Source organism: Physeter macrocephalus, chromosome 10, assembly GCF_002837175.3.
Source record: "Physeter macrocephalus isolate SW-GA chromosome 10, ASM283717v5, whole genome shotgun sequence".
Classification (NCBI taxonomy): Eukaryota; Metazoa; Chordata; class Mammalia; order Artiodactyla; family Physeteridae; genus Physeter; species Physeter macrocephalus.
Genome location: NC_041223.1, coordinates 2,774,538 through 2,799,295, shown reverse-complemented (window position 1 = coordinate 2,799,295; position 24,758 = coordinate 2,774,538). Strand labels below are relative to the sequence as shown.

The 24,758-nt window shown below is 53.8% G+C and overlaps 1 protein-coding gene across 4 annotated transcripts in view; it reads right to left on the bottom strand.

Annotated features, from left to right (window-relative positions):
- The window catches only part of RPS6KA2 (ribosomal protein S6 kinase A2), a 215,722-nt gene that overhangs the window by 14,665 nt on the left and 176,299 nt on the right, over positions 1-24,758 (bottom strand). For 3 of the 4 annotated variants that reach the window (XM_028494765.2, XM_007107822.4, XM_028494766.2), the window contains exons 12-15: positions 17,378-17,480; positions 9,997-10,127; positions 8,882-9,007; positions 307-396 (exon numbers count right to left, since the gene is read on the bottom strand). In XM_028494765.2, coding sequence (XP_028350566.1) covers positions 307-396; positions 8,882-9,007; positions 9,997-10,127; positions 17,378-17,480 — 450 coding nt within the window. The remainder of the gene's footprint in view (positions 1-306; positions 397-8,881; positions 9,008-9,996; positions 10,128-17,377; positions 17,481-24,758) is intronic. The other variant, XM_007107823.4, reaches the window with a different exon arrangement.

Sequence of the window (24,758 nt, the reverse complement as noted above, 5' to 3'; positions counted from 1 at the left end):
TGAAACACACCTGGATTAGAATCCACACCAGCCCTCTCTCCTCTTTCACGCGTGCGCATTACGTGACTTGGGAGGAGCGGGGTGCCATCAACGGGATATGAATGAACGGCCCGGCAGGTCGGGCTAGCCAGCCGCCGGGTGACCCCGAGGTGTCCGGGCAGCAGCCCCCCCCGGCTGCGAGCTCCTGGGCGCCAGGAACAGCTGGTGAGCCGAGCAGCCAGCTTGCACCAAATCAACGGTGGCTTCTGGTGCCAGCCGGAGAGACACAAAGCGCAAGCGACACCACTGTTGCACGAAGGCGCTTACGTCTTTGAGGGTGATGATGTTGGGGTGCTGGCCGTACCGCAGGAGGATCTCAATCTCTTCCGAGGGGTCCCTTTTACTCTTATCGATGATCTGAAACAAACAGAGGTGGACGTGAGGCTTCCAGCTGGCCCCTCCTCCCCTCCGCTCCAGCTCAAGCGAGATAACCCCCAACTGCCTGGAGATTCGCCGCAATCCTCGCTTTCCCGATGAGAAAAAGAGACTGACATTAAAAAACGACAGCACCTGCCTCCAGACACTAATTTGAAGCTATGACAGGGCTGGACGAAGAAGGGTGGGTTTGGGGAGCTCACACAGGCACCACCGAAAACAGAAGGTGCTCTTCTACCGCTCGCGGCGCAGGCTCTGGGCTGGCGGCCTGTGGCCCCTGCTCGGTCCAAAGTGGGCCTCCGGCTGCTGTGCGTCTCTCTCCCTGTTTGGTGGTCACAGGCCGGCAACGAAGTGAGACCCAGCGTGGCTCTCACCGAGAGAGGCGGCGGCGGCGTGCGTGCTGAGGCTGCGCCGTGCGTGCTGAGGCTGCGCCGTGCGTGCTGAGGCTGCGCCGTGCGTGCTGAGGCTGCGCCGTGCGTGCTGAGGCTGCGCCGTGCGTGCTGAGGCTGCGCCGTGACTCACACCTATGGATGCTCCTCCTGGGTCCTAGCTCCTCCTCCTCCTACCGGCATGTGTAGCCCAGGTCTTAGGATGGCCGGTAAAATCCTCTAACCCCATGAAAACAGATGGCTTCCAATCCCAGGGCGTCGTGAATGAAAGCCCACCTGGAAGTGGGGTCACCTGTTGGTAGACACTGACTAAAACCTCTGGGGACACAGCTTCCTGGGCCCCTGCTCCCGCTGCTCACGGGGATGCGGCTGGCTGGGGGGGGCACCCCACTCAGGCGAAGGCTACAGCACGTGTGTGGGAAACGACACTCCGAAGAGGAGGATCGTTTTTTTTTTTTTTTTTTTTTTCGGTACGCGGGCCTCTCACTGCTGCGGCCTCTCCCCCTGCGGAGCACAGGCTCCGGACGCGCATGCTCAGTGGCCATGGCTCACGGGCCCAGCCGCTCCGCGGCATCTGGGATCTTCCCGGACCGGGGCGCGAACCCGCGTCCCCTGCATCGGCAGGCGGACCCTCAACCACTGCGCCACCAGGGAAGCCCCAGCTTCCTTTCTTGACACAGCTTTCCTCCTTTTGTTACTCAAGTTCTAGCTAGGACACCGGGATTACTTCCGTTATTGACAGAAGCCAACACACAACGCATCCTTCTAGAGGAGATTTTTTTAAAGGCTCGTTCAGTGGGTGGTGGAGGGGATGCCTTAACATGTGGACGCCTAGGCGGCCGCGGGGCAGATCCTTACACGGCCTGGATCGCATGTTGACCAACAGGGTTCTAGGACCGTCTCTGCCCCAGCTGCCTGCCGGGCCATTCAATCCCTGGGCTGCGATCCCTTTGCAATTTGAGAAGGTTAAAATCATTAGTGGTTTTTTAGAAAAGTTAGTGGTAGATTCATTTTTTTTCAAATAAACTTTCATGATAAAGGAGACGTATTTTTAGCATAAATCACAATAGAACAGGATGCAAGATAAACAAGAAAGAGGCAGCCTTTCCTCTCTGCCGACGGCCCAGAGAAGGGAGCATTATGGGACCAGAGGGGCGGCTGCACGAACAGGGCACCCGCAGGGGCTGGCGGCTCTACCCTCCTCCCTCCTGTGGTGTCTACCCCGGCAGAACCGACTGGAAGCCAGAGGGCAGGCAGGGTGGGGTGATGGGGCCCCTAGCCGGCATGGAGGAGAGGGTGGGTGCCTGCCTGGAAGGGAGGCCCCAGGGGAGTGGAGCCGAGCACGGGCTCCTGCACCTGCCCCGCCGGCCGCTCCCTTTCCTATAGTCTGGGCAACGTGGGACCGACACACAGCAGCAAGTGCTGTCCAGACCCAGCGTTTCGATCCTGCTTGCTGTCAGCAAAGGCTGGCAGCTTTTATCCACAAATCTGTTTCTGGGATTCTTTTGGGAGTAAGGTCAGGAAGAAGAGACACAGAGCCGTGAGGTGTGATGACTGGTCCCTGCGCGCAAAGCCCAGGTGTGGGGGTGCAGCAGAGCCTGGGTGGGGGGGCACATTGTTCAGACGCATCCAGGAAGGAATTTCTTCTCCGTGGGGTCCATTTCCTGGGATTGCTATTGTGGGACTGGCTTCTAGTTCAAGCGAGCCCTGGTTAATCGAGTCCCTTGTTTTGAGAACAGTACTGTTTTATCATCTTGCTTATGCAGCAAAACGGAGGGAGGCATTCTCAGCAGACAGGTACACCCGCAAGGCCTCCTCTCTCCATGCCGACGCTCGAATGATGCTCACGGACCACAGGCAGGGAGGAACGGTGGACCTGTCCTCACCCGCAGCAGGAGGCCACCCACAGGTCAGCACCCAACGGGGCTGGCAAACCAGACTCTCACGGGGCTGCTGTTGGACAAGCTGTGTATTTCCAGAGTCCGTGAAGCAAGTCTGGCCCCAACGAAGGATGGCAGACAACGTGATTCTCCTCAGCAGGTGAAGCGTGCAGGTGGGTATCGGTACGTCCTTATTCCTGGTGGCTGAAGGCGGGGGTAGGATTGGTCCAGACTTCACCACCATCCACACACTCTCCCCTCTCCCTTTTGGTCTCTGCGTTTCCCCATCTTCCTCTTCCCCATCTCTCTCCAGCACAGGCTCCCCTCCCGGACACTGAAGGGCGTGGGGCTTCGAGGTGGACAAGAGGTGGCCTGAGCTCACAGGCTGGCCAAACACCCTCCGGAGGCGGGCGTTTCTGCTGACGTGTCGAGAGGATTGATACATCTGACACGAGAGGAGTAGAGCACGGAACCCCTTGTAAAATTCAACAGATACCCTCTCCTGTTCAATTACTTTAAACAAATGACACAGAGAAAGGACTCCAAGTTTTCCTGCCGGAAAAAATTAAAATTTCCATGCCCATCAGCTGTTCTTCTAAAAATAAGCTCTATTCACGTCAGGCATCTGTCAATTCCATTGCTTTTTCTGGTTGACAAATTACATACACAGTAGGAAAATGAGCCCAGAAACGCGATGTAATTGTCAACGGTCTGCTGTGAATACAAATCGGGGCTCCTTCTGGAGAGAGCCAGCCCAGCTTCAGCCTCGAGTGTATCAGTCACACTTCACTAGAATTAAGGACTGCATGACACAGACTCTTGTACAATTTCAAGGATCTCGCTTTATTTTTACCTGATTCTATTGCTACTTTAATAACACAAAAATCTGCTCCTGAAGGGACACGCAGCTGTGCTTCCCTCCAGGAAAACGGGGCCATGGCTGGTGACATCCATCCATCCCTGAGCGAGCCTCTCAGACAAAGAAGGGGGAAAACGTGCAAGTGGAGCTTTGAATGAAGAGGAGCGTCTGTCTGTACGTTGGAAGATAAAACAGGCCAACGGGAAAGGCTACAGCGACAGGAAAGCTCCCTGAGTTTCTGATGCTTCAGTGACATTCCCCTTTTTGCTGTGGCTTCTGGTTCTGTGATCAGTAAAATCCCTGCATGGCTGGATTGTGAGTTCCCTGAGAACAGGTCTGTTTTTGCCTGGAACCTAGCACTGCGTCTGCCTCGGAAAAAGCGTTAATAAAAAATTTGTAAAAACGAATGAAAGGAACTGGTTACTGAACAGGGGGGTCCCTGCAGGATGAAATGCATTCTAGAGACAAGACGTGTTCTATGGAGCAGCTGTACTGCCCACTCGGACAATAAAAAAGCCAAAGAAAGGGATGAGGTGATTTCGAATTTGAAGAAAAGCTCCTGATTTATATTTCTCTCTCTCTCCTTTTTTTTTTTTTTTCTTCTGGCTGCACCACTCAGCTTGTGGGATCTTAGTCCCTCAAGCAGGCACCGAACCAAGGTCCCGGCAGTGAAAGCGCAGAGTCCTAACCACTGGACCACCAGGGAACGCCCGATAATTTTCTCTCTTAAGTAACATTGGTCCTCGACACCACCAAGCACCGTTAACGGGGGTGTGGAGACAGGAAATGAGCCGCGAAGCACGTCAGGGGTTACAAAAGCTCTAAAGAAGGTACTGAAGGCGAGGAGGCTGGGGAGGAAACTTCTGGGCTCAGGGAAGAGTGTGTCATCCTTGTGGGAGAGGGCTGGGGACAGAGGAGGGGCCTGAGGAGCTCCAGGAACGGGGCTGTGAGGCCCTGCTGGCCACCGCAAGGATCTGGGCTCCATCTGAGCGAGACGGAAACCACTGGAGAGGGGGGTTTGTGCAAATGGCAGGGTCCAGAATACGCACCTGATCATGTCAAGCCACAAAGACCTAACACCGAAATAAAAATGAAACCTTGTGCGATTTCTGTAAAGTGAGTACAGAACCTTTCATGCAATCAGAATACTGATTATCTTTGCCTTCCAAATACCCCTCTCCCCTTTGAATCCTGCTGTATCTCAGTTCCTTTCTGCAGTTCATCGTTGATTCCATTTCAGTCTTATTTTAAATGACAGGTGCATTAATGCCTTGGCATCTATGCAGCATTATGTCATGCTTATCTCAAAGTGCTAGACACTTTCACCTCCTACCACTAGCCTCTGGGGCTGGCTAGGAAGACAAAGGTGGACTTGAGTTTCACATCGGACTCCTGAGCTATTCTGTCCCATGGAAACAGCTCCAAGATCGTAGAAAGCAGGGCACATCTGTTCGTGGGATGTGTCTCAGAGAACGTCACGCTTTTTCTCATTCAGCCGTCCTAGCCCAAGGCAGGTGCACTGGGAGGACGCCCCCAGCAGGTGGAGGAGGGCGCTTCTCCCGGTGGAGGATCCCGGGCAGCCTGAGGGTGTTTTGCCACAGCAGAAGGGAGGGACCAAGCCCAGGGACCCAGACTCTGAGTGAACCCACACTTACGGAGTCGCTATTCCACGTAGGCACTGCCCGAAAGGTTTTGTTAAGTGGTAGCTAGAATTGGTCTCACTAATTTAGGACCTGCGCATAAATATGCAGCTGAGAGCAAATGCAAAACCGGCAATCTTGTTGCCTGGGGATATACTGGGGTGGGTTGGTTTAAGTATATCGGTTAAGTTTAACTTAAATGCAGTTAATATGATGACAATAATTATTGTGCAAAATTAGGTACTTATAAGACAGACATAAACTTAAAGCAAAACACAATGGTATTTCCAAGAATGTGAGACCCGCCGTATCCCACAGTCTTGAGTTTGGAGGCTGACCGTTACGGGCTGGCACTGCCATCGCCTCAGAAGGACCGCACTTGGACTCTGCCCCAGCACAGAGGGTGGGAGCCGCCGTGCTCTTGGTCCGTTACCTTCCTGCTGCCAAAACAGTGAGCAGGGGCTCAACAGAGAGCCAAAGCCCCACCTCATCTCCGGATACCAGCGGCTGGAACTTAGCTACGTAAGATCCCCTTTAACTCTATGCTTTCGGCTGGGGCTCCCAACCTCGGCACCCAGACATTTTGGCTGGGTGAGCCTCTGGGGTGTGTGGGCGGGCGTCCTATGCAGGAGGCAGGGCAGCACCCTGGCCTCTGGACACCACATACCAGGAGCGACTCCCGCCCCAGCTGTGACAATCAGAAGGTACCCAGACACTGCCAGAGTCCCCGGGGTGGGGGGCAAAATCACCCCGATACGACGGCCTCAGGCAAAGCCCGTGTACCCGGGCCACAGTGCTACCGTCCCCTGGGGCCTTGCTCTCTTCCTGCCGCTCTGTACTCAGCGGGGAAGTTCCCGAACCACCCCACCCCCCGTACCTGGACGGGGGCCCCGACGGGATTGTCTCTCAAAATGAAACAGACACCGTTTTCCATCCAAGAATTTGCAGAGCTGGGTTTGCAAACGTGGTGGCCCAGAGAGGCGACGCTAAACTCTAGTGGCTGAATCTCCACGGGGCTTCTGCGGAGCTGAGATCCACTCTCAGCCAAGTCACTGGACGGCACCCTGGGTTCCGTGTTATATTCGAGAACACGCTGAGCCGTGCAGTTTCTTAGTTCCTCCATCAGTAAGTGGGGTACTGCTGCCCATCAAGATACAGAGTAGAAAAAAGCCCAAACACGTTTCAGCTATGTTCTACCCGGAAAACGCTGGAAAGGGAACAGAATAGTGACCCTAGGTGGTTACAGCAGTTTGGGTAGCGAACGGGCTCATTCTAAACACTCTTTGCCATGGCGCCCCGGCCAGCTCTTTCACCTTTGAAGGAAATCTGCCCTCGGATGGATGAACCGACCTGCAGCGAGCGGCTTAAAACGTGCCCCGAAACAGCCCTGGGTCCCGAGCACCCGTCTCACTGGAAAGTCGCTGCTTCCTCCTGTGCACGGGTAATTCCAGCATCTTCCAGACGATGAATCATGACCCACCAGAGTCTCGGAGAGGATGAGGGAAATCCCTGTAACGTCCACCTGCCCAGTTCACCCAGGGAACTTCAAGGCTTGTAAAACAGAAACAGGACGCCTGGCTCTTTCTTTCTCCATCAGTTGCAGCCACAGCTCCTGGCTTTGTTGCCAGAGAGGCCGGGGCTGAAATTCCCCAGCAAGTCCCATCGTGGGGTCTGATCTTTGGGGATCGAGTTATAAGCCACTTGTTGACAAAGCTGATTCAGATGGCGTCTTTTTGTGAGAGCTGGATATGGAGACATAAGACACTATTGCCTTTGTCTGGGGAATTATTTCAGACACCTCCCAGGATCAGACTGGTTTCTAGAAAGGCATCAGGGCCAGCGAGCGCGCCAAACGCTAGACGGGTTTCTCTGCACTCAGGGGAAGCCGCAGTTGTTTCTAGGACTGCTGCTGGTCACCCGATAAACTGCCTAAAGAAATTCTGCGAGAAATGACACATGCAGAAAGAATTTTAAGACGCCTATGCACGCTTATGAAGTATGTGAAATATATTTAAAGTAAAAATGAAATTCTCTCGTCTGAGGCAGGACTAGGGTCTCCTCTCCACCACTGGCTCGTCTGGATTCCGAGCTCCCCTACAAACTCTCCCAAGGACGGGGAAAAATAAACTTCCTCAACGATCCAAATCCCGAAATACATCAGACCCACATGCCAGTGGCTCCACTGCGGTCTCAAGCCCCCTCTCCCAGGAATTTAAAATCGTGCGACGTTTCCTTCCATCACCCGCTCCTCAGCGTGTTCGAGACACCGGGCAGGCCGATGACCAAGGAGCCAAAGGACCCACACACGGAGCCTTCCTCCAATGTAAACATTCCTTTCCGTTTGAGGAATTCAAGATAAACTTGCCAAAAAGCCACAAATTCCCAACCCAAAACTAAACCAACGGGCCTGCGTTTTTGGGGGCTGGTGACTTATTTGACAGGGCAGAGCACTTCCTCAGGGCCGCGAGCACTGGGCAGACATCCCAGAGGATACGAGGGCGTATCTGCTTTCACAGAGCGGCCATGGAGCCGTGGGTGAGGTGGAACGAGGCCATCGCTTCGTCGTCACTGTTGTGGACAATTTTCTCAGAGCTTAGGAAAATCACAACGGACGGAATGACTCCTCTTACACGGCTGCCTGCTGGACAGGCTCTATCTGTCCCCAGAAGTTCTTTGAAGAGCAGGGTAGTGTCATATGCTCCAGGTGAGTTGGGGATAAGCCAGGATGGCCTGGTCACCATGACACCACCGGCCGGACCTGGGTCCTCAAGCGCCTCCAGCTCAGCTGAGTGGGTGAGTGTTGGACAGACCAGCTCTCGCTCCCTTGGAGGGAGAATGTACAATTTATGCTTTTTACAAAATTAGATTATGACTTTAGCAGAACACTTCTGCTTTCATGCACATTTTACGCACCAGGAAACGCAAGAAACTGGTATCTTGGATTTCCAGATCAAATATTTAATTTAGCAACGATTACAGAAGCCAAAGGCAGGATGGAGAGAGTGCCAATCTGGGCTGTACTTGGTATTCTTTTCTTATGTATTTATTTATTTATTTAGGCTGCACTGGGTCTGAGTTGCGGCATGCAGGATCTTTTAGTTTTGGCATGCGGGCTTCCTCGTTGCGGCGTGCGTGTGGGATCTAGTTCCCCGACCAGGGATCAAACCCCGGCCCCCTGCATTGGGAGCGCGGAACCTTACCCACTGGACCACGAGGGAAGTTCCCTGTTGTTACTGTTTTCTGTTCTTGATGATTCAGGGTAAAACTACCAGCTCTCTCCTTAAGGTTTTGCAAATATTACAAAACATTTGATTCTACTTATTTCTTTAAGTTTTGGTGACTGCAGCTTCCTTTCCCTTCTCCTTTCCTCCTTCTCTCCCTCCCTTTTCTCCCCCTCCTTCCCCAAATGCTCTGCCTGGCCCCCAACTCTACATGCCGAGTATCCAGAGCTTTTGTTCCAGCGTGTTTTATGTAGAAAGTTACTAAAGGTGGTCAGTACCTACACGTCGGCTGGAGCAGAACATATTCATGATTTGCAAAATAGTTTTTTAACGGGGGACCTAATATCAAAGCCAACGGAACGGCCCCGCATCAGAGCTCAGAAGAGGCCGAGGGAGAGTGTCTGCGAGGCTGGGCGTGCCCGCCGGGGCCTGGGGCCCGGGCAGCTGCAGATGCGGCCGCCGCGTGCCCCGCTCTTACCTTCACGGCGTACTCGGCGTCTGTGGCCATGTGCACACAGCGCTTGCATACGGAGTAGGCGCCCACCCCGATGTCCTCCTTGACCTCATAGCCATCGGTGAAGCGGGTGTTGTTCCCGTGTAACTGCTGCAGAGAGAGCGGGCGGGCAGAGAGCGCGATCAGGGGCCTCTCGTGCAAGGGCTCCGAATGCGGTGCAAAGGAGGCTTCAGCCCTTGCACGTGGGGACACGGAGGCCAGGAGGCGGTGGCGTCCTCGGACCGCAGTCACGGAGCTAGCTGGCAGTGGTTCCAGATCTCAACCCAGCTTCCCCATCTGTCGGGTCAGGACCCTGTTCTCAGACACCCAGCACCCCGTGTCGGCTGACCTGCCTGCTTCCCCCCAAAGGTCCGAGAGAGGTGAGAGGTCAGACGTCCCTGAGACCGGGTGCAGCTCTGACGCTGGTGTCCAGAGCGGTGTCCGGATGCCGACGTCTGATTGGGAATCTGACCCCGACGCCCCCTCGCCATCCTCACCCTACTGACTAAGGGCGCAGAGAGAGTCACCCGTTACAGTGGACACTGCCACAGCAAGTGTCCACTTCAGACACACTGTGTCTCCCCAGAGGCCCTTGGGGAGAGAAACGTGGAAATCCAACGCCATCCACTGTACCCTGACTTGGTTCTTAAAGGAAATGTAGGCATGATCCCTTCTGAGATTCTCTACCTCTGCTCGTATTTATACGGTGGAAAACTCCTTATAAAAATAGCACCTTCACTGACCCCCCCGAAGACTACATTTCGTGATGGGGACTGGTGCCCACAAACCCAGCCCCCCTCTCGCGGCGCTGGCTCGACTCTGCACAGCAGAGACCCCCAAGCGTGACCCCTGCCGGGGCTCCAGCCACAGCCACACCACGATGACATCCTTCTCAGGGCCCTTTCTGTCTCGAGGAGGAACGTGAAGCATGGCTTGGATCACCATCTCAATGACCCCGGGGAGGCGGGGGGAGGAGCTCGTGAAGGAAGTGCACCCCAACTCGGCTGCCACCTCAGCGCGGCCACCTCCTTGCCCCAGCGTGCTGGGGGCGAGCGGAGTCGGGCTCTACGGGACGCCCTGCACCACGGGGGGCTGATTACCTGCACGATGGGGTGAACGGTGGCTCTGTGCACATCTTGCTGCGAGGGCTCCTGGGCCAGACTGGAGGCCACGAAACTGAATCCTCTAAACAGATGGTGAGCGTTGGCGCTGGGCGGGACGCCAGGTGAGTCTGCAGGTGACAAGCGGAGAGTCAACAGCCACGACGCGGTGAGGGAACCCTGTGGGGGGGGTGTGTGTGCACGTGTGCATCTATGTGATGTGTGTGTGCCTGTGTGTGTATGCATCAGGTGTGAGATGTGTGTGTGTGTCAGGTGTGAGATGTGTGTGTGTCAGATGTGTGTATGCGTCAGGTGTGAGATGTGTGTGTGTCAGATGTATGTATGCGTCAGGTGTGAGATGTGTGTGTCAGATGTATGTATGCGTCAGGTGTGAGATGTGTGTGTCAGATGTATGTATGCGTCAGGTGTGAGATGTGTGTGTCAGATGTATGTATGCGTCAGGTGTGAGATGTGTGTGTCAGATGTATGTATGCGTCAGGTGTGAGATGTGTGTGTGTCAGATGTGTGTATGCGTCAGGTGTGAGATGTGTGTGTGTCAGATGTGTGTATGCGTCAGGTGTGAGGTGTGTGTGTGTCAGATGTGTGTATGCGTCAGGTGTGAGATGTGTGTGTGTCAGATGTGTGTATGCGTCAGGTGTGAGATGTGTGTGTGTCAGATGTGTGTATGCGTCAGGTGTGAGATGTGTGTGTGTGTCAGATGTGTGTATGCGTCAGGTGTGAGATGTGTGTGTGTCAGATGTATGTATGCGTCAGGTGTGAGATGTGTGTGTCAGATGTATGTATGCGTCAGGTGTGAGATGTGTGTGTGTCAGATGTGTGTATGCGTCAGGTGTGAGATGTGTGTGTCAGATGTATGTATGCGTCAGGTGTGAGATGTGTGTGTCAGATGTATGTATGCGTCAGGTGTGAGATGTGTGTGTCAGATGTATGTATGCGTCAGGTGTGAGATGTGTGTGTCAGATGTATGTATGCGTCAGGTGTGAGATGTGTGTGTCAGATGTATGTATGCGTCAGGTGTGAGATGTGTGTGTGTCAGATGTGTGTATGCGTCAGGTGTGAGATGTGTGTGTGTGACAGATGTGTGTATGCGTCAGGTGTGAGATGTGTGTGTCAGATGTATGTATGCGTCAGGTGTGAGATGTGTGTGTGTGAGATGTGTGTGTGCGTCAGGTGTGAGATGTGTGTGTGTCAGATGTGTGTATGCGTCAGGTGTGAGATGTGTGTGTGTCAGATGTGTGTATGCGTCAGGTGTGAGGTGTGTGTGTGTCAGATGTGTGTATGCGTCAGGTGTGAGATGTGTGTGTGTCAGATGTATGTATGCGTCAGGTGTGAGATGTGTGTGTGTGTCAGATGTGTGTATGTGTCAGGTGTGAGATGTGTGTGTGCTGAGTGTGTGTGTTGGAGAATGAGGTAAAACGGAGATTAGACAGGCTGAACCACATGAAACCACACTTTATTCTGGGTGGTGCCAGTGGCTTGATACACGGCAAAAATACCCAGAACAAAAACTTGAGGGTAATCATTGATCATCACTTACTAGATATTCATTCTCAGCGGCACCCCTCTGCCCTGTGCACTCCCGCCCGGGCCCAGAGCCACCAGCAACCTGGGGGTGAGCTGCCGCTCCTGGGCCAGGGCAGAGGAGGCCACCCTCTGAGTTTCTCAGGTCAGTAGGAGCCGGGCACAGGGACGCTGGCCCGGGCATTGGTGACTCTTCTGTCCCCCCTGCCCCAGGCCTGAGGAGCGCGAGGGCGGCACGCAGGGTGCTCTGCTCCCAGGGACCCTCAGGGAGCCCCTCAATCGTGACCCCTCTAAGCTCTGTCGATTTGTTTGAAGGCTTGACTGCTGTTGAGATGGGTCCCAGTTCAAGTTTATCATTAAGGAAAACAAAAGGATAAAAGTTTGGTGGAGAGAAGATATTTGCATCATATACAACAGACAAGGGACCAAACTCTCTACTATGCAAAGAGCTCCCAGAGATCAGTGAGAAAAAAGGAACATGCCCGGAAGAAAAATGGGGGCAGGACTCAGATACCGACTGCTCTCCTACCTGAGAAGGTGCTCAGTCCCTCTAATGGGGGCACGTACACATTTAACCGAAGTAACACTTTGCCTAACAAATTAGCAAAATGTAAAGTAACCAGTTGCAGTAGGTTTGGCTGGGGCTGGACATTGCGGTGGTAGGTGGGAGCCTAAGCTGGCATAACCTTTGCAAGGTAGAAGTGGAGTTATCTACCAAAGTATAAAATACACCTGTCTTTTGAAGAGCAACTCGACTTTTATGAATTTATCTGACAGAATTACTTTCAAAAGTGCTTAGAAATAAATGTAGAAAATGTTTGTCTTGGTGTAGATATATACTGATACAATGGCATATTACTCAGCCTTTAAAAAGAATAAAATAATGCCATTTGCAGCTACATGGTGGACCTAGAGATTATCATACTAAGCGAAGTAAGTCAGAAAGAGAAAGACACATACCGTATGATATCACCTATACGTGGAATCTAAAATACGACACAAATGAACCTATCTACACAACAGAAACAGACTCACAGACATAGACAACAGACTTATGGGTGCCAAGGGGAAGGAGGGGTGGGGAACAGAATTACTGGGAGTTTGGGGTTAGCAGATGCAAACTATAATACGTAGAATGGATAAACAACAAGGTCCTACTGTAGAGCACAGGGAACTCTATTCAATATCCTGTGATAAACCATAATGGAAAAGAACATGAAAAAGAATATATATATATGTATAGCTGAGTCACTTTGCTGTACAGCAGAAATTAACACAACATTGTAAATCAACTATACGTCAATAAAAGTTAAAAACAAACAAAACGTGATCTTTAAAAACTCTAAAAAAAGAGAAAAAAAAGAAAATGTTTGTCTTAGCAATATTTGTAATAGCAAAACAAACAAACAAACAAACAAAAACTGGAGACAACCTAAATATTCACCACTGAGGAAACCAAGCGCAAGACCAACAATGTTCACGCGTGCAGGTGACACTAGTAAGACTAGGATACCCGGGATGAGACACGGCTGTGTGAACTGACACAACAGTCTGTCAAGTCAAAGGAGAGAAAACAAGCTGTGGAACGTACACACTGTAGGAACATTTTTTTTTAAATCGTTTAAAAACTTTTTTTTAGCATCTTTATTGGAGCATAATTGCTTTACAATGGTGTGTTAGTTTCTGCCGTGTAACAAAGTGAAATCAGCTATATATGTACTAAAACACATTACAATAAACTCATAAGCAATATATAACAATATAACAGAAACTCTATCACTTAGGCATTATATATATATAAATCTATAATAATACATAAAGTATATAACGTGGATTTAAATTTTTCTTACAACGCACATACGTAAGATTTAAATCCCTATTATGTAGAAAACCCTGGAGAGTGGGACTGGAAAGGCCACAGGAGCGGGTGTTTGCTTTTCTACTTTTTACCCTTTTACTTGGTCTTGATACTTTACGTTGATGTGGAAACAATACAGTAAAGCTTTCATGGTGGAGCAGGTGGCTGGGGGCGTGGAGGGGTGGAGCCGTCGCAGAGAATGTGGGTTTTATTCCTGAGCATTTTATTTTGAGGCAAAGGCGACTGGGGCACTCCTTCCACACCCGGGAGCTACACCACGAGCTGTGTGACGTGGGATCTCTCCCTGCAGATAAGCGGCCGACCCGGCGGCCCACACGGCTCTTCCAGGGTGACCTCGCCGGGCGACGGGGGGCTTCACGTGCCTGGCCCACCGCACCTTCAGCGTCTTGGACCACGAGGGAGAGGACTCGGGTCTCAGCCCCGTACCTCTTACCTCACAAAGAGCTCCAGAGTCACCCCGGAGTTAATGAGATCAGAGCTGACTGTGTTTGGAAATAAGCTGCTAGGCTAGACAAGCTTAATTAAAAAGCACAAGGCTCGGCTGAGTCATTTTTAGAATTTGGAAATTACGCACCGCAAGACAGCAGAGGCAGCAAGTGTGCTCTGAAGATGCTGGGCTTTGCTCCCGGCTGGCTCTGCGCTTTGCCTTGCCTTGCTTTGCCCTGCAGAGAACCCTGGCTTTGAGGTCTGCCTGCTCTTAAAAATCCCCCAGGCTACCGTGTCCTGCCCTAGCTCTGCACCAAGCACAGGGACATAGCATCGATTCAGCCACCGTCAAGCCCCGAGGCACAGGTTTTAGATGGAAGAACTGGAGCCCGTCCCAGGAACTAGTGTTAGCTGTGCAGAGGTTGAGGGCCGAGTGGATGGAGGCTCCGTTACAGCACCTGGGAGTGTGCGCGTCGTGGGGAGGTACCGTCCGGTGAACTTGAACTGATACACCTTCCCCGGTGAATGGAAAGTCTGTAGATCACATAAGCAAGGACTTTCAACCACCAAGGAGGCGTGAAGCCCAGGGCCATGCCTGCCGTGCCCGGGCTGCCTCTCCCTGCTCAGACCAAGAGATCAGCTGAGGTTCACACGTACTTCACGAGAGGTTGTCACAGCCAACACTGGGTCCTTGTAGCTAGATGGTGACCACATGGTAGGTGGTATCAACGACATTTAACTCGCTTTATAACTGGCTAGGGAACGCCGATTCTTAGCTCAGTACTAAAAGAAGAGCAAAGATGTGAGTTGGATGAAAGGAAATTTAAAGCTGAGTACAGTCAACCTTCGCTGATCCTAGGAGTGATTTCTGACCTGTGCAATACGTTTCTGGGTTTTTAAATCTTAGAGTGGCATCTCCCATCGGTCAGCGGGCTCTGATGGGCAGCTGGTATGTCTTCAGGGAATATCCACCAGCTTTAGCATCGGTTTAAGTTAAAAAAGAAAGACTTTAAGGCCACTACAAAAAATTCCGACAGTGCAGCATCCGAGTCTAACGCGGGATGTGGATTATCCGCTGTTTCCGAATCATATCACCTCTGCTGCCCTTTAAGAGCCGTGCGCTCAGCTCATGTGCTTCGAAAATTCTACTCTCTTATAAATACATAAATATAGAGAGAATGCGTTTTCTGTGTCTCGGCACTTCAGTTACTACCTCCTCAAAGGCAAACTGTGTCCTGCAGTAAGTTGACTTTAAGTACAATTGATTGGAGAAATCCAAATAGTAAGGAGTCAAAAAGCCATTTCTGGACGTCATTAAACTGCATTGTGTCTAATTACGTTTTCCTTCGGCTAATAATAAAATAAATTTGAATTCTCTGGGCACAAAAGGTTTATGAGGTGCTAAAAAAAAGCCTGCTAATCACACAGGCCGACTAGGTCGGAGTTTAAATTCTTCACGGATGACACAACAAGCATGTAAAGGTGAATAATTTCGAGTTGACTGTGTGAGCATTTTCTTGCCAGGCAGCACAAACATGGTCTTTACTTCAGTATTTTAAGCCCAGCGCTCCGAATGACGGAAAGCCTCGGCGGAACAGTGCACATTTCAATTAAGGACCGGGAGGTCGTGTGGGTGCTGGTCTTCACAGGCAGTGGCCTCTGTCAGGGTTAATCGTTTCTGTGTTCCTTTACACGCAGGTAAACCACAGGAGGAGAAAGAAAGCGACCTGCTCAGGGGAGCCGCGGGCACACCGCGATGGAATCCCCAATCCGGCCCCGTCTTTCCAAACTCTGAAGCTAAAAAGTAAGCTGATTCCGTGAAGTGGGTCAATTCTGTCAACAGGAGGGACTGACCCCAACAGCCAAGAACTTTCTGAGGCCGTTGAGAACTGGAGAAACATTGGACCGTCTCTACCAGAGAGGACAGACCTAGATCTCCTCCACCGCCTCGGCAGCCACGGTACATCCCGCAGCAGCGATTACCCCAGACTGCGGCAGCAGGCGTCACTCTAGCTCTGTCCCTGAGGACAGCCTTGGTTTTATCTGGGGGCTGCAGGAGGACCCGAAAGAAACGAGTGAGCGTCTGCGTCCCGACCCCCTCACTGACAGCCCCCAGAATCTGCTTCTTTCTCGGTCCTGGAGCCCCTGCTGCGCGGGTCAGGAGCTGCCCTGGGACCACCAGCGGCCCCACGGATGCCCCCAACCCTCTGTGTTTGCACAGACCTCACACCCCTAATGTGCCCGCCCGCGGCGTGCGGGACACAGGCTCCCACCAACAGCTTAAACCAGAGGGAGCCCAGTGGATTCTCTGTTGCAACTTTACCTACTTGATATTTTGTATCTGACCATCTATTTGTTTCATGATCCTTTTTTAATCACAGAAAATTTTAGATGCAATAACAGTGAGAAAAGCATGGGAACCCCCCATGGGCACATCACACAGCCCCAGGAGCTACCAACTGGCTGAACTTCTCCCACCCCTATCTCCAGAAGGGGCATGTTAATTTGTTTTTTAGACAAAATCACCATACCTTCACTGGGATGAACTGAACCGTGCCCCACAAAATTCGCATGTTCAAGCCCAACGTGGCTGTATTTGGAGAAGGAGCCTTGCGGAGGTAGAGTTAAGGTTAAATGAGGCGATGAGGGCGGGACTCTGATTCAGCAAGACTGATGTCTTTATAAGAGGAAGGGACACCAGGGACTTCTCTCTCCTTCTCCTCGAGCACAGAGTAAGGCCATGTGAAGACACAGAGAGAAGGAGGCCGTCTGCAAGCCCAGAAGAGAGCTCTCACGGGAAACCAAGATAAATGTCTCTAGTTGAAGCCGTCCACGGTCTGTGGTATTTTGTTATGGCCGCCTGGGTAGACTAGGACAATTACCATATCTAAAAAAGGTTAATATTAATTTATTCATATCACAAAATGACAGATTTTAAAGGGAGCGGACCAGCTCTGCTTGAATTTGGTAGAGGGCTTGGGAGTAATTTCAGACACACGTCATAGAGGCTAAATACACAAGTCCATCTGCTATATGCCGAGACACAGTAGCTGATGCAACTTTTCAAACACGTGTTTGTTTTTTTTGTATGAATAGAACAACAGTCCTCACGTTAACAGACTTAACCGACAGACTCCCTCTTTCCATAAGACCTCCCTAATTAAACGAGAGATTTTCATTGTCTTGAGGTTCTTTTCTCGAGCTTGCCCGGGTGTGTCCCTCTGACAGGTGGTCGCTGGATTGACAACTTAGGCCAAGAGGCAGCAAGAGGGGGGCGGGGGATACAGAACACCTGGGAAATTTCCCAGCTGGGGGTTAACCTGGGGGCTAACTGATAAGTGGTTCTGTCACGGAAGCCTTTACTACTGGCAGAGGAACCAGAGCGTCAAACAGAACTGAGGACTACACCCCATGGAAGTGCCCTTGAACATGGCGCTCTCCGGCTCCTGGATGCCTGTCCCTACCTGGCCAGGGTGGAGGACGCGCCGCGGGAGAGACACACACGCCCGCCCCCCCCGCCCTGCCTGCACACACCTGTGGGCGTCCTCGCCGTGAACTCGGGGTCGAAGTGGAAGGTGTCCTCCGGCCTGCCCACCGCCGGCTTGAAGGGCGGCTTGATCTCCTTCCTGTACAGCTTCTGCGTGGACAGCAAGACAGGGCGCTAAGGGCCAGCAGGGAGAATGCGGGCGGGAAAGCCATCTGTGCCGCCTGCCAATCAGGTGCCAGCACGCGGCAGCCCCTCCCAGAGCTCTGACACGTTTAGTAACACACGTAAGATATGGTATCTATTGTATACGACACAGAGTATAGTTACACAGTTTACAAAGAGACATAAAAGCCGTAGTTCGAGGGAAAAGGGTTTGGGGACATCTGAGTATCCTTGATCTTAGGGCAGTGGTTTTCAACCTCTTTTGGGCAGTAGAACGTTCTTCTTCAAGTAAAAGCTGACAGGACAGCTACGCCCTGCCCCACCCCCCGGGAACAGCAGGAAGAGCCCTGCTCGTTGGCGAGCGCTGCCTGCCCCGGCGACCTCGGAGCCAGCACCTGGGACCCTGCTCTGCGGGGACACAGACCCCAGCCAGGTCCTTCCTCACGCACACCCCAATGTCTGTGCGCCTCCCCGGGGCGCCTACTCCGGCTGCCACCAAATTTGGGTGTCCAGACCCCCCCGCGCAAGTCGAGGGGCTGCGTCGGGCTTCTGGGTTTGTGTACACATTTTTGCGCACTTGGACGGCCTGACGGAGCACCAGCCAGAGAGCTGGCCGCACGTGGCGCTGCCTTTGGTGGGAGGCAGGGCCACACCCTCGCGCACACTGTTCCAAGCCTCTCAGGCCCAGCGAGGACCCTTCTGCTGGAAGGAGGCCTGATCCAGGACTGACCAGGACTGTTTCCCGGCTGGAAACACCAGGCTCAGGCACTTTTCGGAGCTCCGGTCGGGGGAGTCTGGAAATGGAGGCAGTGACTTTGTGGAGATCCGCTCTCCATCTTCCAACAACACAGTAAAGCAGATTTTGTCACCCGAGTTTCCAGACGAGGAAATAGGCTAAGATTAGGTAAGACCCCCTCCAGGGTCAAGGGCGACGAAGGGGCAGACGGGAGGAGGGCCTGGGTCTCCAGACTCTTCCCATCCCAGGGGAGACCCCGCCCAGAGCACACCCTTCCAGAAGGCACCGTCAAACAGCTGCACTGCCCGGGGGCCGCTGGGCTCCCTCCCGGGGCTCAGAGCGGCCTCAGCTGCAGGTGCACTTGGGAGCCATCGGAGGGGAAAAAAAGCGAGTTAATTCAGCGGAGCATTATTCGGTCATTTCCTGCCCCGGGTGAGGAGATTTCATTAGCAATTGATAAGCCCTTCATTAGCAATCTATAAGCCCTTTCCAGATAGAAAGAGGATGCCTTCCACGCGGACACACCCGTAGGCTGGGAATGCACTTCCCTGATGCATGCACGTGCCAGGGGAAATCTAATGAGCAGGGGCGAGCTCGGCACCCCGATTAAAATGCTGCCCAGCCTGGCCTGCGGGGCTCGACTCTCCCCTCCCACCAGCGATATCTGAGCTGGGTTATTAAATAAATATTTGTCCTGATCCAGTAAAAACCACATCCTCTCCCTCTCTGCCTTCAGGACCCCTGCTACTTTCTGCTACTTCCCAGAGAAGGGGAGGGTGAGAGGGACCCCGCCGCAGCAGGACTCCTGCTTCTACGACGAGGGGAATTTGTTTACAGGAGAGACTTCCGTTATAAAAACACACGTGTGCCTGCCAGAGGTGGGGTGGGGCTTGGGAGAGTTTGGGGAGCGGGGTTGGAGCGGCTGAAATGGGCCCAATGAAATGAAGAGGATCGAAAGGTGCAAATTTTCGGTTATGAAATAAATAAGTCCTGGGGATGTACGGGACAGCCTGGGGGCTATGGGTCGTAAGACCGCGCTGCGTACCGGCAAGCTGCTAAGAGAGTACATCCTGAAAGTTCTCATCACGGGAAAAAAACTCTTACAACCGTGTGGTGATAGAGTTTTAACTAGACTTATCGTGGTGATCACTTCACAATGCAAAGATCAAATCACTGTGTCATACACCTGAACCTAACATAATGGTTTTTTAATCTTAATTTTTTTTACTTTTTATTTTTCTTTTTCAAACAGTTTATTTGTTGTTTAGCTTACAAATGACCAAGTTTTTTTTTTTGGGGGGGGGTTGTTTTTTGTTTTTTACAGCCCATGCTGTCTCTTTCTTTAAAATTAAATTATTTATTTATACAGCAGGTTCTTATTAGTTATCTATTTTATACCTATCAGTGTATATATGTCAATCCCGATCTCCCAATTCATCACACCCTCCGCTTTCCCCCCTCGATGTCTGTATGTTTGTTCTCTACATCTGTGTCTCTATTTCCGCCTTGGCAAACCGAGAACCTAACATGATGTTATTATGTCAATTGTATCTCAGTACACACACACACACACACACACACACACACACACACAGAACTGGCTGTCATTTCATGCAAATGAGAGACATTTTGCATCGGAAGGCTGAAGCTCATACATTTCAGTTCCTCTCCTCACCCCAACTCCCAGGCCGATTCTTCCACTTGCCTCCGCTGGCTGCAGCTCACTGGTCCTGGCTGGGAGGCTGACCCCTTGGGAGAAGACGCAGCCCCTGACTTCCAAGTCCCCAGCCATAAGGAGAAGAGTTCGTCGGAATCAGACTGTCCCCTGGCCGTGAGCTGCTGTGGATTTGGTTTGGGCGGAGAGCGTTGCACCCTTTTAATTGAAGTATCCAGCGATGAGTCGGGAAGCAAGAGAGGACGTGGTACCCGGGGTTCCCGGCCCAGGACGGTGCTCGGCTCACGCTTGCCCCACCCTGCCCTGTGCAGGATCCCAATTCCAGATGCCCTCCAAGCCAGTCCCAGAACCTGGTGTGAAGCGTGTACAACCTCTGGCTTCACATGGCAACGTGTACAAGCACGGGTCTGTGTTTCCTTGCATTTTCCAAACCGCCTCTGTAAGCCTGTGCATCAGCTACGGAGAGCCTGCCTGACCCGAGGGACAGCGTGGAAGAAAGCTTCCCAAGGCTTGCAGGGGGGGAGCAGGAAGTCCTCTCGAAGACCCCTCTTCACCCCGACACTGGTCCCTGCAGAGACAGAGCCTGTGAGCATAATCTGCCCACCGGCCCCCAGACCACCACCCTCTCTGTCTCCGGCGGTTGCTGCGGTTTCATCCTGGTTTCAAGTGGGCAGCAAAGAGCTGTGTAGGCCACCTGGGGTGTTTGGTCACCCTGCCCTTTGGATACACCCTTGTGTCTGCTGCGGTCTGAAAGGCCTGTCAAGGTCTTCCTGTTACTGGATAAACGTTTTGGAAAGCGCTAATATGCGTTATTCTTATACATGTTTTTTCTTTCTTTCCAGGTGTCCAAACCTAGGAGTGGGCTTGAGGATTTGGGGAAAAAGTGACCTTGCTTCCCATCCTGTAATGTCCGCTGCTGTGCACAGGGTCCAGTGGAGAATGAACAGGCAGATGCATCTTGTGGACTTCGAGCCTGACGAGACACAGCAGAGCTCTGACCTAGATTCCCCTTTCCTGAGCCTCTGGGACAATTTACCCCACACGGATGGAAAGAAAGCGGGATCTCATGACCAAATTCACCAGGCATCACTTTAAATCATGGCATTTGTCCCAGGGTCTCAGGAGGAGGATCTCAAGCGGCAGGTCGTAGCAACGCGGGAACGGACTTCACATCGCGAACGTACAGGCTGGGACGCTCCTTTCTGCAGGTGCGTCCGAGTTCTACTTACACCTAAAGACCTTCAGGTGACTAGGGAAGGACAGAGAGGGCAAAATAAAAATAGCAACTGGAAAATGAAGAGAAGACTGCTTCTAGTTCGGGGTCACAGACCTAACATCTGTTTTCTGCTGGCACTTTTGGCTCCGGGCATTTCAAAATCAACACACTCCAATTAGGCAAGGGGCACCGTTAGAGATGATTCCTGAAATAGCAAGGCAGAAATGATGCAGATCCAGATGCAGAGTGATGGCAGGACAGGAGGAGGGACAGGAAGAATTTCAAGGACTGCAGCATGCCGTGGGCGGATCTGGGGCGTCTGGTCCACGAGGTGCAGAGCTCTGCTTCCACCGGTGACCCCCACCGTGAGCTGCTCCAACCCCAGTATCTGGATTTACAAAACCCCCGAGCCAAAGGGCAATTAAGACTTTGAACAAAGACGCCCGTCGGCTCCTTGAAAGGGTGTACCTAACACGGAAGCAGATCGACAGAGATCTTCCGGTGGGCTGTGGAAGGGACGCAGGCACGGTGAGAGGCCGAGCAGCAGCCGGTAGCTCCCGGGGCCCAAACCGGAGGGGCCCCCCCTCTGCGGCCCCCACGGCCGGCGACCCGGGGGCTCTGCACGTGACGCCAGGTCGCCCAGGGACGGTGCGTACGCCTCTCACTGTCTCGGGTTCAGTTTCCCCCGGGGAATCCCTCCCATCTCACACACGCCAGCCAGCCGGTGATGTGCTTGGAAGGGTTTCAGAAAGCAAACAGAGCGGCACAAGCATACTCCCAGCATGAATAAAAGTGTCTGGAAGAATGAGTCGTCAGAGTTACAGGGAAGGCCTTGGCTGTGGAAGCATTATTCCCACCGCGAGGGGAGCCCGGCTGCTCTGGGGGGCTCCTCGGCCCGGCTCACGGGGCCCGAGGTGATTAACTTCGACGAAGCTTATTTTGGGTTTGTGCTAATTTTTGTGCTCTCAGCACTGCTCCAGCCACAGGGGAAAAGTAAACGCAGCTTCTGTGCCCGACTCTCCCATCACGGGCTGCAGAGGCTTTCAGTCTATAATTGACTTGAATTTTTCCTTTCTCCTATCGCAGGGGGCGAGCTTTCAGGGAGGATGCCTCCTGGGCAGGTGCTAATTGCTAGGCTCTGAGGACAAGGTGGTGGCAGAGCAGGACAAACGGGGCAGTGCCCCCCACGTGCAGCGTCCACGGACTCACCGTGCCCCAGCAGGAAACCCGAAGACCCCAGGGAGAAGCGCTGGATGACAGGTATTTACTTAACAAATCCAAAAACTTCTGCTGGCACTTTTGGGTCACAGAAGGAAGCAGAGGTGAAATCATACCCTTGTGTGTTCCAGGCTGGATCCTGAGGCCGGCTCTGGGGTCGAGTTGAACAGCCAAGGAGACGCCCCGTCCCCGTCATTCTGAGCACGTGCCTGGCAGTGAGAAGGCCCGCTGGCACTAACAGTTTCCCCAAATGCGTCTCCCTCCCCTGTGGCTTCCAGTTCTCTAAGCTGCCGAAAGCAGAACGAGCACATCTGGACAACTCTATCCCGTGCGCGTCTTTCTAAAGCCGGGGCCGGTCGCTGGCCAGGACCCGGCGGCCCCTGCGGGGCTGACCAGCTCGTGCCGGGGCTGGAGAGGACGACGGCTCATCGTCCCGGGAGGGCCCGAGGGCTGCAGTGAGGCTGCGGTCCCAGGAGGTCTTTGTTGGGAGGACTCCTCCCCCCCCACCCCACTCCCCCCCGTCAATCCTCCTCAAATCTCTGCGGCGTCACCCCCGCCCAGACGGACAGCCCCACCGCACACCTCTTCCGCGGCTGGAGGGCGGCACGCCTGCACCCCCGGGCTTGAAGCAGCTTGAGGACAGCTGTGTCTTTCCATTGCTGTGTCCCGGACACCTGCTCACCTTGACACGGGCGAGCCCCAAGTCGTCATTAAATACATCCACGTGGACAACCGTGGTCTCTCAGAGCTCCTCGCCCTCTCTGGCTGCTTCGCCCAGAGCGAGGGATGCAATGAGACCCTTCGACGCCTCTGGCCCTGCCTGCTCACCCTCGGGTCAACATGGAAATGACAGCAGGTATAAGGCTGTCTGAGTGCACCAGAAGGGTGCCTCTCAAAAACCAAAGCAAACCAAAATGAAATGAAACGAAACGCTAAAAGCAACGCAAGAAACTTCCCAACCTAACTCCAGCCCGACTGCTTTGACACGATGCAGTAGTGCCACCTTCTTGGTACAGGAAGCCAGGGACTTTGCACCGACCACAGAGCCAGGCCCAGCCGTGCACCAGGGCTGCTCTGAATGGCCGGGCACCTCAGCTTTTGCTCAGAGCTCACGCAGACCTGGGCTTTCTGGAACGCACGGGGACCCAGGCTGCCGTGTTCCAGGGCCACTGTGCTGTGAAAGTTGCACGCACCTCACGAAGCTGCCCTGGATCCCCCCGTGACAGGCCCCTTCTTCGGCGCCGTCCTGGGGAGAGCATCTCCCCAGCACCTGCCCACGGCCCCCCTTCCAGCCAGGCTCTAGTGTTGAGCGGTGTGGCCGCCTGGACCCCCTTCCTTCCCCTTCTCTGCTGGTCCCTTCCCGCTGCAGCCCCTGCCCCAGCGACGCCGTCCCCATTTTCCCAGGCGCCTCACGTCACCGAAGAGTCACCAGGTTTCTCTCCACCCTTACCTCTGAAACCGAGTCTAATTGTGCGCACAGGTTCTATCACCGGCATCTAAAACTAGGTTAGCAAACTGCCTCTACTGCGGTCGGAGTGCCTCCTGGGCTGAGGCGGAGAGCGGAGGAGAGGCTGTAGGGTGAGGCGGGAAGCTCGGCGAGCAGCGGGTTTTACGTGTCGCTTGTGCGAAAATGTCCCCAGAGGGGAGACCTGGGGCGGGGCCTGCCCACCCACCGGAGCCGAGGCGCCACCCCTTCCCGAGGCTCGCGGACACCCCCACTCTGCGGGGAGGGGGCGGGCAGACACGGGCACTGCCCTCTGCAGCATAGAGAGACTGCCACTTTGTAAACGTGCTGGTCAAATCCTAGCTCGGGGAAAGAAAACCCCAACGCTAAGAGCTGTGCTTACCCCACGGGAAAGGACCAAGGACCCGCTCCCAGGGGAGGCCTGGCGCCTCCAGACGGGGAGCCTGGCCCCGAGGTCGGCTGGCGCGCCGGGAGCCGCCTGCCCTGCCCCCGCCCCGCAGAGCCAGCAGCCGGGGGGCGGGGCACGTGAGAGCCGGGAGCTTCTGAGGCGGCGTCCAGCTCCCCCGCATCCAGTCAGGCGGCGGGGGGCACCGGACGCGGGTCCTCCCGGGGAGGGGCCGCAGTCCACACGCATCCGGCAGCGCGGAGCCGGCGCCGCCCCGACTCTGACCCGACCTGCTCGGGCCCCTGCGCTCTTCCCACGGGCCTGACTGCTGGCCTTGCCTGGGCACCCGACCCGGCCCGGCAACAACCCCGGTCGGCGGGTTTAGCCGGAGGCCCTGCCCCCGGTGCTGCTTCCTAGTGTGCCTTTGCGGCCCCTGACGCGCCCCCCCCACCCCGCTTCCTTGCTGTATTCGGAGTCGAGCCCCACCTCTCTCCCGACGGCTGGGCCCCCCACCCCCCTGCAGTGGTCCCCGCGCCCTCTTGACAGCCCCCCGAGCGACGCCTTCTCCATG